This window comes from Ranitomeya imitator, chromosome 8 (genome assembly GCF_032444005.1).
Source record: "Ranitomeya imitator isolate aRanImi1 chromosome 8, aRanImi1.pri, whole genome shotgun sequence".
Lineage (NCBI taxonomy): Eukaryota > Metazoa > Chordata > Amphibia > Anura > Dendrobatidae > Ranitomeya > Ranitomeya imitator.
In genome coordinates this window covers 72,335,958-72,352,008 of record NC_091289.1, presented here as the reverse complement: position 1 = coordinate 72,352,008, position 16,051 = coordinate 72,335,958, and the positions used below count along the sequence as shown (strand labels likewise).

At 42.4% G+C, this 16,051-nt stretch overlaps 1 protein-coding gene across 2 annotated transcripts in view; it reads left to right on the top strand.

Moving 5' to 3' along the window:
• GUCY2C (guanylate cyclase 2C) overlaps nt 1-16,051 on the top strand; it is an 842,638-nt gene that overhangs the window by 109,075 nt on the left and 717,512 nt on the right. For both annotated transcript variants that reach the window (XM_069737068.1, XM_069737069.1), the window contains exons 4-6: nt 429-638; nt 2,404-2,522; nt 15,072-15,168. In XM_069737068.1, coding sequence (XP_069593169.1) covers nt 429-638; nt 2,404-2,522; nt 15,072-15,168 — 426 coding nt within the window. The remainder of the gene's footprint in view (nt 1-428; nt 639-2,403; nt 2,523-15,071; nt 15,169-16,051) is intronic.

Here is a 16,051-nt window from a genome sequence, read left to right as displayed (position 1 = left end):
TGTGGGTTAGTGGCCATGCTGGTAATATCAAATATCATTATTTGAGTGCAGAATTTGGGGGCCCGCTTTTATTTTTTTTGCCCAGAACTCCACTTTGTCTTAAATCGGCCCCACAGACACATTGAAGATTGGAAAAGTGCAAATGTTTTCATTTTATTTCAGGGATTTTTTTTTACATAAATTCAGAACATACCGACTTGAATTTATTATTAACATAAATTACAATGTGTCACAAAAGAACTAGAACAGAATTGATTGGTAGGAAAAGACATTTCAAGTTATTGTTACATAAGGTGACACATGTCATATTTTATAAATGGGCCTACCTCCTAACTTTATGTTGTGGTTTATTGCATTCAGCATTCTATGCATGTATTATCTATACATACGGTCTGATATATTTATTTGTTTCTGTCTTGCCTTGACAGGTTTAAAAATATATTTGCTTATCCAGTAATTTCAGCTGGGAGCTTTGGTCTGTCTTGTGATTATAAACGATTTCTCACTCGCATTTTAATCCCAGCCAGGAAGATAGCATACTTTTTTTATACCTTTTGGAAATTTGGGCACGTAAGCAAGCCTAAGTGGGACTCTGTATACATATACAAAAGAAACGATCACACAGAATCATGCTACTGGTAAGCAAAAATTGTACTAAAGAATTTATTAGTAAGAAATGCTGTATGAGCACAAATATATAACATAAAGTATACCATATGTGTACATTGTAGTCCCATCTCTAAGATTCTGTCCAAATATGTAGTAGGGGGTAATAATAATAATAATATGAGCAAATACCTCCAATTAGAAATGTAGTATAATTCTACTGATTCACTAAGTCGCTTACCTCATGTACATGGCATTGCAGTAGCTTAGGTCAATGGTTACGACCACTAATATAAGGACAGGTAGGTGGTAGTGATGAGCGAGTATACTGTTAGCCAGCATAAGTACATGTGGGGGTTGTCTGGTTGCTAGGCAACATGTACTAATGCTGGCTAATAGATGTAAATCATTCGGCTGTGGTGCAGAAAACTAAATCTCCGAGTATACAAATACTTGGAGGACACCCGAGCATGCTCGGGAAATCTCGAGTACTGAGTATACTGAGTGCAAGATGTAGTAATGTAACGATCGCAGTCGTAGCGGTGGCTGCTGCGACCAGGCCTGGCAGGTCAGGGGTCCGCCAATGCCAGCAGAAACTTCAACTGGATGTGTGTTCTCGCACATCAACCCCACAACCGCACAAATATGAACCCCACTTGCCACCGCCACAGGTCAAGTGGGAAGAGTTGGGAAAAGCGCCAGAATTGGCGCATCTAATGGATGCACCTTTTCTGGGGCGTTTGTGGGCTGTTGTTCTTAGGCTGGGGGCCAATATCCATGGCCCCTTACCAGCCTAATAATATCAGCTACCAGCTGTCTGCTTTAGCGAGGCTGTTTGTCAAAAATGGGGTGGACCCCACACAGTTTTTTTTAAATAATTTATTTAAACAGCACGGGGACCCCTCTATTATTGACCAGCAATGCTAAAGCTGACAGCTATTGGTTTCAGACCACAGCTGTCAGTTTTGCCATGCTGGTTGTCAAAATTATAGGGGAACCCGATATCATAAAAAAAAAAAATATATATATATATATATACATGTATATATATATATATATATATATTTATTTATTTAGCGTAGGCGTCAGCTGATGAATACTCCCTTCAGCCGCCACCTACTCTCGCTGTTATTAGCGGCAGCAGGTGTATGCTGATGGGAGTAGTAGTCCCATCAGCCAACGCCTGTGATCGGAAGTAGACTTTTTACCTTCAGTCACAGCTGCAGGCTCAAACTGTCATCTGACAATGTTGGAGTCGTGGCTCTATGATCGTTGGTATGTTTTCTATGTGCTATTCATTATATTTCACTGGCCTATTGACTTGAATTGTCAAGTATACAACATGGATAAAAGTATGGCATATCTGTTTTTTTTTCAAACAATCAGTCTGCAAAAAAAGGACAAGAAAATAGGCATATTCATTGTAATGGGTCATGATCTATCCTTAAAGAATAGCAGCCCATGCACCAGAAAAAAACATGTGAGAATGGCCTTACTGTTGTGGTTCCACTGATTTTATCTGCAGTTAGGTAAAATGACTGCCCACTCTGTAAATTACTCTATGCATACTATGCATTGCCTGGGACACAATCCCCCTGCTCTTAAATTGACCAGCGCAAGATTAGTGCTCCGAGACAAGGGGATTTTTGCCTCAGACTGTTAAAGCTCCAGAGTGGCATGCTAGTTTAACTTTACATTATACATTTATTGTGAAATTTGTGTGCAGAACTGGAGAGTTGTTTTAACAATTGTGCAAAAAATAATTATATTAACCAGTGCCCTCTACTTTTATGGCAGGTACATTAGTTCCTTAGAGATATCTGTGTCCTATTTTATGGGTGCCCTCACCTTCAGAGAAAATTTGAAAGAAAATGATGTGAAAAATGTACTAGAAGATCCAAATCGGAAAAGCAATGGTATGGAGTTAAACTTAGCAAAATTCAAAATAATTTTTAAAATTTATGCACCACCACCCAAAGAAGTCCATCATAAGAAATAGAAAACTTTACAATATGCTTATTTTTAACATAATATCTCATTCGGTTGCTGGTAATAATGTTGTGACATCTGCTTTTGACTGATGCTAGAGGCCAATCAACCAACAGATTCCATACAGCACAATGTACTGTATATTAAAAATACAAGATTTTATTGGGGAGCAAGGAGGTAACAGGTATCCACAGGTTTTCAAAAAGATGCACACCCAAAAATTTAATAATAACAGCACATGTCAATAGGGAGTCTTATTTCCATATACAGTAGTAATAGGTTCCAACAGATATATAAAAGTATGAGATGCTGTACACTTAATTATGACTCTATTGCACATCAGTCATATGCATCAAGGTGAAGAGATACAACAGTAGATATAAATATATTTATAAAAAAAGTGCCAGTGCAAAAGCTGATCTACACTTACAATGTACTAGCCTGTGGCTGTAGACTCCAAAAACTGAGTTGTGTCCACCCCAACGGGTGTTTCAGCTATTGTCTTCATCAGGCAGCTCCTCATCTCATGTCACACATTTGGCACCTACTGGTTTTATTCAATTTTTGGGTGTGCGCTTTTTTCATTCCTTGTTAAGCCACTTGTTTCTTAACCCCCAATAAAATATTGCATTTTTAATATATATTCTGTTGTGTGGACTCTATTGGTTGGTTTTCATAGTATAATATATCTTATATGATTATACGTAGCTGTAGATGTGTATATCCATACTACATATACTGTATGTAGTACTACATATATATACAACAGAATATAACTCCAAGTAAATCAAACTTCTGTAAAATCAAACTGTCCACTTAGGAAGCAACACTGGTTGACAATCAATTTCACATTCTGTTGTGCAAATGGAATAGACAACAGATGGAAATTATTGGCAATTATCAAGACACACTTAATAAAGGAGTGGTGGGGACCACAGACCACATCTCAGTACCAATGCTTTGTGGCTGATGTTTTGGTATCTTTTGAATGTTGGGTGTGCTTCGACACTCGTGCTAGCATGAGACAGACTCTACAACCCACACAAGAGGCTCAGGTAGTGCAGCTCATCCAGGATGGCACATCAATGCGAGCTGTGGCAAGAAGGTTTACTGTGTCTGTCAGGAAAGTGTCCAGAGGCTGGAAGTGCTACCAGATTCACTGCAGCTCATAATGGAGCCACAGGGACTCATGATGCTTAAACCCTGCTTTATTGCCTCTCAAACTTGAGAAGATACTGATAGAAGCAGGTGATGTATCAGTTGTATTAGTAGGAACTGTCTCACTTAATAAACCCAAAACTCCTACCAAGAGATAGGAGAAAATAAGCAAGATATTAACATATTCTGAGTCCTGTGGACACAGTAGGCACAAAAGAGGCTGGCAGCATGCAGAGTGGTTTAGGACGCATTTCTCATCCTTGTGTAGCTACTTGTTTATTACATTCCTCGTAACTTTGTTACTTTTTGAGCTCCAAACAAAGTGATTGTCCAGCTAATTGTATTATGAAAAGTGTCATAGAAAAGCAGGATTGCGCAAAATCACAAAACTTTACTGTTTGAGATTTCACAGAAAAATTTTGGCTTGCTTTGGCCATGCAATATTGCAAAAATATAAAGGCTGCTCTTCCTTCCAAAAAGAGTTCTAGGATCTTGAAGTATAGTTTAAAGGTGTTATGAACATGTACATGCTCAAACATGAGAAACACCGCACCTGCACCCAACCGTTCCCTATACAGGCTTGAAAGGCCCTAGCCACACAATTAAAAACACCATCTTGGACCTAACTCCCTAAAAGGACATCGAGACATTTCTCGTACCTCCAGAGGAACCAGAAGGTAGGCCACAGCACACTGCCAACAAGGGGAAAGGAAAATGTGAAGTAAGATGCAAAAACCAAGAATGAGAAACAAATTGCCATAGTATAGAGAGGGAAAGCTAAGGATAACTAAAAATATAAGGAACAAGTATATCCTCCCAGAAACCTAACAGAGGTAAAAAGAAAAAGTGCTTGGAGGGAAAGTAATCACTTACTGCAAGAATACAATTGGCCTTAGCATACAGGGCACACCCCCTAAGCTGAAGAACTGGAACTTCTGAACAAACATCCGCTAAACGGTAGAGCCAACAAGGAAGTACAGTGAAGGATGAACATAAAGATTGCCTTGTGCAGGCATGTACTACGGAGGACAGAGAATGAACTTCAATCCAATATTGCAGCCAGCATGCAGCCAGCGGGTAAGGAAAGGGTGAATCAAACACCCGAAAACCATGCCCCTATGGCTGAAAATTGTTCCCTCCAAATTCAGGTGACAGAGTTCCTTTAATTGTCACAGGATTTAAAATCTTTATAATTTTATAAAGACCTACAAATTTAGGTGAAAACTTCCTAGACGTGACTTTTACCCCTTACTGCTATTGGATGGGATAGTACAGTACGTCCAATGGCAGTACCCCCGCTTTGATGTGGGCTCCGGCGGTCAGGTCAGCAATTTGTACCTCATGAAGCTTCAGCTCCCAGTGTGTCCTTAACAATGGTAAAGGAGTTGTTGTTAGTAGCCATCATCAGACTGCGGACCATACAGGGACCACAGCACTGATTTGGTACAGCTTGAATCACAAATAAACATTTATATTTAGGTATCTTACTGATAATGTGTTCTCTGATTGGGGTCATTCTCATCCCTTTTGACACCATCTGGTACAGAAGTCATGATGACTTTTCTCATCCACATTTTGTCTGAGCAGGCTTCCCTCTTCTCCAGCCTTCGGAATCGCATCCCTACACAGTGCCCTTAAAAATAAAAGTTTGCTTAAAAGTATATCCCGTGCTGTGCCTTAAATAAGCCCTATATGCCTCTGAATAATTTGCCCCTTATCATGCTCCCTGGACGCAATATGACCTTACACTATCCCTTTTATGGTATTTGGCCTCCACACTTTTTACCCTTAAGACCGTGACACTGTCTGCACTTATTAGCTATGCTATGGCTGTCCCCTCTCCACTGTCTTTTTGCTCACTATATTTCCACACTGTCTCAATGCCATGCTAACCACTCTCCATATTGTGCCCCTATTTCACGCTGCCCCCTCTCCATATCGATACTGTGCCTCCTATTCACATTGCCCAAAACACAGTATAATGGTTACTAGAGCCCCCTATACAGTATGGTCAGCAGAGCCCCTCACACAGTGTGGTGTCCACTATAGCCCCCGATAGACAGTATGAGGTCTACCATAGCCCTCTAAACAAATTATGAAGTTATCACAACCCCTATGTACAATATAATGTCCAACACAGCCTCCTATATACAGTATAATGTCCCCCACAGTCCCCATACAGTTTGATGGCCACACAGCCCCCTATACATAGTATGATGTTCCCCACAACCTCCCATATGGTCTAATGACGTCCACCACTCACCTAAATATAGTATAATGTCCCTTACAGCCCCATAGAGTATGATGTTCTCCACCATCCCATAGAGATAGTATAATGTCCCCCACAGCCCCCATGCAGTATGAGACCTGCACAGCCTCCAATATGGTATGATGGCCCCCACAACCACCCATACAGTATGATTCTGTCACAGCTCCCCTATACATAACATAATGTCCCCTATAGAATATGATGTCCCACACAATCCTCTATACACAGTATAATGTCCACCACAGCCTCCCATACAGTATACTGTCCCCCACAGTTCCTCATATAGCATGATGGCCCCCACAGCCCCCCACATATTGTGATGGCCTCCACAGCCTCCCATACATTATGATAGCCTCACAGCCCACATACAGTATCCCAGTCCAAATAACATAAGAAAAATATTATTAAAAAAAATATCCAGAGCAAGAAAAGTAACAGCGCACTCACCGGTGTTGAGCAAAAAGCGATTTATTCACATGCAATCATGCGATCTGGATCTGTTGAAGTGCTTGCAGCACGAAACAGCTGTCATCCGCATGTGTTCACCACCCTCCCTCCACCGCATGATTGCATGTGAATAAATCGCTTTTTGCTCAACACCGGTGAGTGCGCTGTTACTTTTCTTGCTCTGGATATCCTTATACAAATTTTTTTTTTCATGAAGCAGCAGGTGGAGCTTGTATAGCGATTACTTTTTTTCTATTGTGACTAAAGGCTTATATGGTGTGGCATTCAATAGCCCTGAGGCAGAAAGGGTCTTACGTATAACGGCTGTGCGATTGCAATATTTCTGGACTGTGGACTTATTATTAAAAAAAAGCTTATACTCACCTAATCCTGTTCCACTGCAGCCTCCGTTTCCTCTTTTTCTAGCAGTGAGCAAAATAGGTTTCAGGCAATTTTCCCTTAGGCTAGTGTTATGAAAGGCAATTCAGAATCACAATGGACATGGAGGTCAGAGCACATACAGTGAACTGACAATAACCCAAAATAATAGAACGAGCTCTGAGACGTGGGAACTCTGCAGACCGCAATCCCTAAGCCTATAAAACCACACTAAAGGTAGCCGTGGAGCGCTCCTGACCAGAACCTAGGCGCCTCGTCACAGCCTGAGAAACTAGCTAATCCTGAAGATAGAAAAATAAGCCTAGCTTGCCTCAGAGAAATTCCCCAAAGGAAAAGGCAGCCCCCCACATATAATAACTGTGAGTAAGATGAAAACACAAACATAGAGATGAAACAGATTTAGCAAAGTGAGGCCCGACTAGCTGAACAGAACGAGGATAGGGAAGATAACTTTGCGGTCAGCACAAAAACCTATAAAAAACCACGCAGAGGGGACAAAAAGACCCTCCGCACCGACTAACGGTACGGAGGTGGTCCCTCTGCGTCTCAGAGCTTCCAGCAGGCGAGAAAAACCAATAAAGCAAGCTGGACAGAAAAATAGCAACAAAATAACATAAGCAAAACTTAGCTTTGCAGAGCAGCAGGCCACAGGAATGATCCAGGGAAAAAACAAGTCCCACACTGAAACATTGACAGGAAGCATAGATCAAAGCATCAGGTGGAGTTAAGTAGAGAAGAAGCTAACGAGCTCACCAGATCACCTGAGGGAGGAAACTCAGAAGCTGCAGTACCACTTTCCTCCACAAACGGAAGATCCCAGAGAGAATCAGCCGAAGTACCACTTGTGACCACAGGAGTGAACTCTGCCACAGAATTCACAACAGTACCCCCCCCTTGAGGAGGGGTCACCGAACCCTCACCAGAGCCCCCAGGCCGACCAGGATGAGCCACATGAAAGGCACGAACAAGATCGGGAGCATGGACATCAGAGGCAAAAACCCAGGAATTATCCTCCTGAGCATAACCCTTCCATTTAACCAGATACTGGAGTTTCCGTCTTGAAACACGAGAATCCAAAATCTTCTCCACAATATACTCCAATTCCCCCTCCACCAAAACCGGGGCAGGAGGCTCAACAGATGGAACCATAGGTGCCACGTATCTCCGCAACAATGACCTATGGAATACGTTATGTATGGAAAAAGAATCTGGAAGGGTCAGACGAAAAGACACAGGATTAAGAACCTCAGAAATCCTATACGGACCAATAAAACGAGGTTTAAACTTAGGAGAGGAAACCTTCATAGGAATATGACGAGAAGATAACCAAACCAGATCCCCAACACGAAGTCGGGGACCCACACGGCGTCTGCGATTAGCGAAAAGTTGAGCCTTCTCCTGGGACAAGGTCAAATTGTCCACTACCTGAGTCCAAATCTGCTGCAACCTGTCCACCACAGTATCCACACCAGGACAGTCCGAAGACTCAACCTGTCCAGAAGAGAAACGAGGATGGAACCCAGAATTGCAGAAAAACGGTGAAACCAAGGTAGCCGAGCTGGCCCGATTATTAAGGGCGAACTCAGCCAAAGGCAAAAAGGACACCCAGTCATCCTGATCAGCAGAAACAAAGCACCTCAGATATGTTTCCAAGGTCTGATTGGTTCGCTCGGTCTGGCCATTAGTCTGAGGATGGAAAGCCGAGGAAAAAGACAAGTCAATGCCCATCCTACCACAAAAGGCTCGCCAAAACCTCGAAACAAACTGGGAACCTCTGTCAGAAACAATATTCTCTGGAATGCCATGCAAACGAACCACATGCTGGAAGAACAAAGGCACCAAATCAGAGGAGGAAGGCAATTTAGACAAGGGTACCAGATGGACCATCTTAGAAAAGCGATCACAGACCACCCAAATGACTGACATCTTTTGAGAAGCGGGAAGGTCAGAAATAAAATCCATAGAGATATGTGTCCAAGGCCTCTTCGGGACCGGCAAGGGCAAAAGCAACCCACTGGCACGAGAACAGCAGGGCTTAGCCCGAGCACAAATCCCACAGGACTGCACAAAAGCACGCACATCCCGCGACAGAGAGGGCCACCAAAAGGATCTAGCCACTAACTCTCTGGTACCAAAGATTCCAGGATGACCAGCCAACACCGAACAATGAAGTTCAGAGATAACTCTATTCGTCCACCTATCAGGGACAAACAGTTTCTCCGCTGGGCAACGATCAGGTTTATTAGCCTGAAATTTTTGCAGCACCCGCCGCAAATCAGGGGAGATGGCCGACACAATTACTCCTTCCTTGAGGATACCCGCCGGCTCAGATAACCCGGAGAGTCGGGTACAAAACTCCTAGACAGAGCATCCGCCTTCACATTTTTAGAGCCCGGAAGGTACGAAATCACAAAGTCAAAACGGGCAAAAAACAACGACCAACGAGCTTGTCTAGGATTCAAGCGCTTGGCAGACTCGAGATAAGTCAAGTTCTTATGATCAGTCAATACCACCACGCGATGCTTAGCTCCTTCAAGCCAATGACGCCACTCCTCGAATGCCCACTTCATGGCCAGCAACTCTCGGTTGCCCACATCATAATTACGCTCAGCAGGCGAAAACTTCCTGGAAAAGAAAGCGCATGGTTTCATCACTGAGCAACCAGAACCTCTCTGCGACAAAACAGCCCCTGCTCCAATCTCAGAAGCATCAACCTCGACCTGGAACGGAAGAGAAACATCTGGTTGACACAACACAGGGGCAGAAGAAAAACGATGCTTCAACTCTTGAAAAGCTTCCACAGCAGCAGAAGACCAATTGACCACATCAGCACCCTTCTTGGTCAAATCGGTCAATGGTTTAGCAATACTAGAAAAATTGCTGATGAAGCGACGATAAAAATTAGCAAAGCCCAGGAACTTTTGCAGACTTTTCAGAGATGTCGGCTGAGTCCAATCATGGATGGCTTGGACCTTAACAGGATCCATCTCGATAGTAGAAGGGGAAAAGATGAACCCCAAAAATGAAACCTTCTGCACACCAAAGAGACACTTTGATCCCTTCACAAACAAAGAATTAGCACGCAGGACCTGAAAAACCATTCTGACCTGCTTCACATGAGACTCCCAATCATCCGAGAAGATCAAAATGTCATCCAAGTACACAATCAGGAATTTATCCAGGTACTCTCGGAAGATGTCATGCATAAAGGACTGAAACACTGATGGAGCATTGGCAAGTCCGAACGGCATCACGAGATACTCAAAATGACCCTCGGGCGTATTAAATGCAGTTTTCCATTCATCACCTTGCTTAATTCGCACCAGATTATACGCACCACGAAGATCTATCTTTGTGAACCAACTAGCCCCCTTAATCCGAGCAAACAGATCAGATAACAATGGCAAGGGGTACTGAAATTTAACCGTGATCTTATTAAGAAGGCGATAATCTATACAAGGTCTCAGCGAACCATCCTTCTTGGCTACAAAAAAGAACCCTGCTCCTAATGGCGACGATGACGGGCGAATATGCCCCTTCTCCAGGGATTCCTTCACATAACTGCGCATAGCGGTGTGCTCAGGCACGGACAAATTAAACAATCGACCTTTTGGGAATTTACTACCAGGAATCAAATTGATAGCACAATCACAATCCCTATGCGGAGGTAGGGTATTGGACTTGGGCTCATCAAATACATCCCGGTAATCAGACAAGAACTCTGGGACCTCAGAAGGAGTGGATGACGAAATTGACAGAAATGGAACATCACCATGTACCCCCTGACAACCCCAGCTGGACACCGACATGGATTTCCAATCTAATACTGGATTATGGGCTTGTAGCCATGGCAACCCCAACACGACCACATCATGCAGATTATGCAACACCAGAAAGCGAATAACCTCCTGATGTGCAGGAGCCATGCACATGGTCAGCTGGGTCCAGTATTGAGGCTTATTCTTGGCCAAAGGCGTAGCATCAATTCCTCTCAATGGAATAGGACACTGCAAGGGCTCCAAGAAAAACCCACAACGCTTAGCATATTCCAAGTCCATCAAATTCAGGGCAGCGCCTGAATCCACAAATGCCATGACAGAATATGATGACAAAGAGCAGATCAAGGTAACGGACAGAAGAAATTTTGACTGTACAGTACCAATGGTGGCAGACCTAGCGAACCGCTTAGTGCGCTTAGGACAATCAGAGATAGCATGAGTGGAATCACCACAGTAGAAACACAGACCATTCAGACGTCTATGTTCTTGCCGTTCAACTCTGGTCAAGGTCCTATCACACTGCATAGGCTCAGGTTTAAGCTCAGGTAATACCGCCAAATGGTGCACAGGTTTACGCTCACGCAAGCGTCGACTGATCTGAATGGCCAAAGACATAGACTCATTCAAACCAGCAGGTATAGGAAATCCCACCATGACATCCTTAAGGGCTTCAGAGAGACCCTTTCTGAATATTGCTGCCAGCGCAGATTCATTCCATTGAGTGAGCACTGACCACTTTCTAAATTTCTGACAATATACCTCTATCTCATCCTGAGCCTGACAAAGAGCCAGCAAATTTTTTTCTGCCTGATCCACTGAATTAGGCTCATCGTACAGCAACCCAAGCGCCAGGAAAAACGCATCGATATTACTCAATGCAGGATCTCCTGACGCAAGAGAAAACGCCCAGTCCTGAGGGTCGCCGCGCAAAAAAGAAATGACGATCCTAACCTGTTGAATTGGGTCACCAGAAGAGCGAGGTTTCAAAGCCAGAAATAGTTTACAATTATTTTTGAAACTCAGAAATTTAGTTCTATCTCCAAAAAACAAATCTGGAATAGGAATTTTCGGTTCAAGCAAAGAATTCTGGACCACAAAATCTTGAATATTTTGAACTCTTGCCGTGAGCTGATCCACACATGAAGACAGACCTTTAATGTCCATTGCTACACCTGTGTCCTGAACCACCCAAATGTCTAGGGGAAAAAAAGACAAAACACAGTGCAAAGAAAAAAAAATGGTCTCAGAACTTCTTTTTTCCCTCTATTGAGAATCATTAGCACTTTTGGCCTCCTGTACTGTTATGAAAGGCAATTCAGAATCACAGTGGACATGGAGGTCAGAGCACATACAGTGAACTGATAATAACCCAAAATAATAGAACGAGCTCTGAGACGTGGGAACTCTGCAGACCGGAATACAATACTCAATAAAACTTAACATTTAATAATTAACTTTATAATGAAAAAAACTTATCCCACATACAACCTAAAACCAGTATCTACTGTTTGACACAGAAAGATACAAAAAAGATACAGGGTGCTCTCCGACCCTAGGGTACCGACTATCTGTCCCCTACCTTGCCGCGGAGGTTGGCACCCTATATATCCTGCGCAATGGCGCCCCCGCTCAACGTAGACTAACCCTAAATCGCCCTAATAGACCCTCACGTGCAAGAAAATAGACCAAAATCTATCAAACAGCAGAGCATACACTCACAAGCTAATAGTTGATGAAGGTAAACATATTGCACTTGCCCAGATATTAAAGTGCAAACCCTAACACACGTTTGGATGTTGCAAAAAATGATAAGCAACAAGAGGAGAAACCTAAAACGGCACCCTAATTCGCCCTACCTGTCAGTGGGGGTTGGCGCCCTAGAATCCTGCGCAGATGGCGCCCCCACTCAACGTAGTCTACCCCTAATAACACCCTAGGCTATTAATAAGGGGATGGCAAAGTACTATACAGAATGTGTAGTTAGGGACAACCGCAGTAATGAAAAAATAAATAAAACACACAACCCAAAAAAAAAAAAAAATTATTCCAAACAGTGTTAGACTAAAAAATATACTAATCAAAGTACTCTTTAAAGTATGAAGATCTCGACGCGTTTCCCTGAAATCAGTTCATCAGGAGACATACTCGTGAAAAATTAAGAGAACTTATCTGAGCGACGATTCAGGAGGATAATGCCATTTGCATGCGGTGGGGAACAGTGTCCTACCAGTACCACAGACCTAGAGGGGCTGATCTAGGTCTGTGGTACTGGTAGGACACTGTTCCCCACCGCATGCAAATGGCATTATCCTCCTGAATCGTCGCTCAGATAAGTTCTCTTAATTTTTCACGAGTATGTCTCCTGATGAACTGATTTCAGGGAAACGCGTCGAGATCTTCATACTTTAAAGAGTACTTTGATTAGTATATTTTTTAGTCTAACACTGTTTGGAATAATTTTTTTTTTTTTGGGTTGTGTGTTTTATTTATTTTTTCATTACTGCGGTTGTCCCTAACTACACATTCTGTATAGTACTTTGCCATCCCCTTATTAATAGCCTAGGGTGTTATTAGGGGTAGACTACGTTGAGTGGGGGCGCCATCTGCGCAGGATTCTAGGGCGCCAACCCCCACTGACAGGTAGGGCGAATTAGGGTGCCGTTTTAGGTTTCTCCTCTTGTTGCTTATCATTTTTTGCAACATCCAAACGTGTGTTAGGGTTTGCACTTTAATATCTGGGCAAGTGCAATATGTTTACCTTCATCAACTATTAGCTTGTGAGTGTATGCTCTGCTGTTTGATAGATTTTGGTCTATTTTCTTGCACGTGAGGGTCTATTAGGGCGATTTAGGGTTAGTCTACGTTGAGCGGGGGCGCCATTGCGCAGGATATATAGGGTGCCAACCTCCGCGGCAAGGTAGGGGACAGATAGTCGGTACCCTAGGGTCGGAGAGCACCCTGTATCTTTTTTGTATCTTTCTGTGTCAAACAGTAGATACTGGTTTTAGGTTGTATGTGGGATAAGTTTTTTTCATTATAAAGTTAATTATTAAATGTTAAGTTTTATTGAGTATTGTATTTCTATTCTGTATATGGTGTTCCTTTGCTGTGAATTTGTTTCTTCCGTTGGCACCTTTACTGTTTGTTCTGTGATATAACTCTGCAGACCGCAATCCCTAAGCCTATAAAACCACACTAAAGGTAGCCGTGGAGCGCTCCTGACCAGAACCTAGGCGCCTCGTCACAGCCTGAGAAACTAGCTAATCCTGAAGATAGAAAAATAAGCCTAGCTTGCCTCAGAGAAATTCCCCAAAGGAAAAGGCAGCCCCCCACATATAATGACTGTGAGTAAGATGAAAACACAAACATAGAGATGAAACAGATTTAGCAAAGTGAGGCCCGACTAGCTGAACAGAACGAGGATAGGGAAGATAACTTTGCGGTCAGCACAAAAACCTATAAAAAACCACGCAGAGGGGACAAAAAGACCCTCCGCACCGACTAACGGTACGGAGGTGGTCCCTCTGCGTCTCAGAGCTTCCAGCAGGCGAGAAAAACCAATAAAGCAAGCTGGACAGAAAAATAGCAACAAAATAACATAAGCAAAACTTAGCTTTGCAGAGCAGCAGGCCACAGGAATGATCCAGGGAAAAAACAAGTCCCACACTGAAACATTGACAGGAAGCATAGATCAAAGCATCAGGTGGAGTTAAGTAGAGAAGAAGCTAACGAGCTCACCAGATCACCTGAGGGAGGAAACTCAGAACCTGCAGTACCACTTTCCTCCACAAACGGAAGATCCCAGAGAGAATCAGCCGAAGTACCACTTGTGACCACAGGAGTGAACTCTGCCACAGAATTCACAACAGGCTAGGTTCACATTGCGTTAATGGGTTAACGCTAACGGACTGTGTTGCACGGCGAAAATGTCGCAATTAACGCCGTACAACGGGTCCGTTAGCGCACCCGTTGACAGCAATGTGATTTGTGCCTGTAGCGCATCGCTAGCGCATGCCACTTTCGGCACGCGCTAGCGATGTGCCGTTCTTTTGTGACGGACAGAGCTCCTATTATAAATTCTTCAAACCAAATCTGTTCAGTCCTACCTGCTATGTCCCTGGAGGTCTTGCTGCAGTGGTGACCTAATAGAAATCTCTGTTGGAGCTAGTGATCGGATGCTGCAGTCACTTGTCGATATTAAAATACCAAAGCTCGTTGGCAATTTATATATTAGCAAGGTTGCTTCCTATATGTAGCTCTGGCAAAATATGTTTTCTGGAGGAGAGTTAATTTACTTAGATGGCAAGCCTAAAAATAGTTTTTAACTTTATATAACCAAAGTAAAATATACATTTACTTCAAACCAAAATAAAAGAAATTTATAAAACAAATAATACAATTTTAAAACTTTTTTTCCCATATAGTTCTATTGATGTGTGGCTCTCCTGATGACGTCCAGAATTTAACAAACACAGTAAATATTCCAGATGAAATGGTCATCATTCTGATTGATATTTTCAAGTAGGTATTAACCCCTTAAAACCATACCTATTTTAGACCATGGGGACTAAGCTATGTTCTTTTTGTTTGTTTTTTTGTTTGCATTGTTGCATCCAAAAAAATAAAAACTTTTTATGTCTTATTATTATTTTGCGGGCTCATTATGATGATAATCAATATGGAATGTTTTATAGTAAACTAAAAAAAAATTAAACCTTTTTTGGCAGGATATTTATTAATTCTTAAGCTTAAAGAGAACCAGTCACTAGTTGAAAAGTAGCCATTTTTTTACACTTATTTTATTTCTACTTTTTTGGGGGTCCTCTATTTCTTTTTTTTAAAATCCGCCATATGGATCAGAGATAAGTGATTTTTTAATTAGTTCTATTTTTAATGTTTTTTTTGCATGTGGCTGACAGCGTAATAAAAGTGGGAAAAGCTTGGGGGATGGGGCATAGCGAGGCCCACCTAGAAAACAATAACTTACGCAATTTTAGTCATGTAAACTACACTAGAAATGTACTCCAGTTCCTGACTGGAGTAACATTTCTGGTGGAGTCAAAATCTCAATCTTGAGTAACTTGGCTCTAAATGTAGAGGTAGCAGTCACACATGACAATGTTTCTCTATTTAATACCACAGTGGGGAATAATGATTGGCCTATGTTGTCATCTGTTAGAGTCCCAGCCACGAGAAACAGACCACAAATACTTGAGTCCTTTCCTGATTTGCATCAATATGGGCATTTGGGATTGTTTTGGAGGAAGAGGACAGTTATTCCAATTTTGATAGAAGGGGATGGCTTGATACAAATAATTAATATTAATAGTACACTATACATTACTGTTGTTTTTGCATTATAAAGCACATCATTCTTAGATGCGATGTGTGATAGCTAACTGTA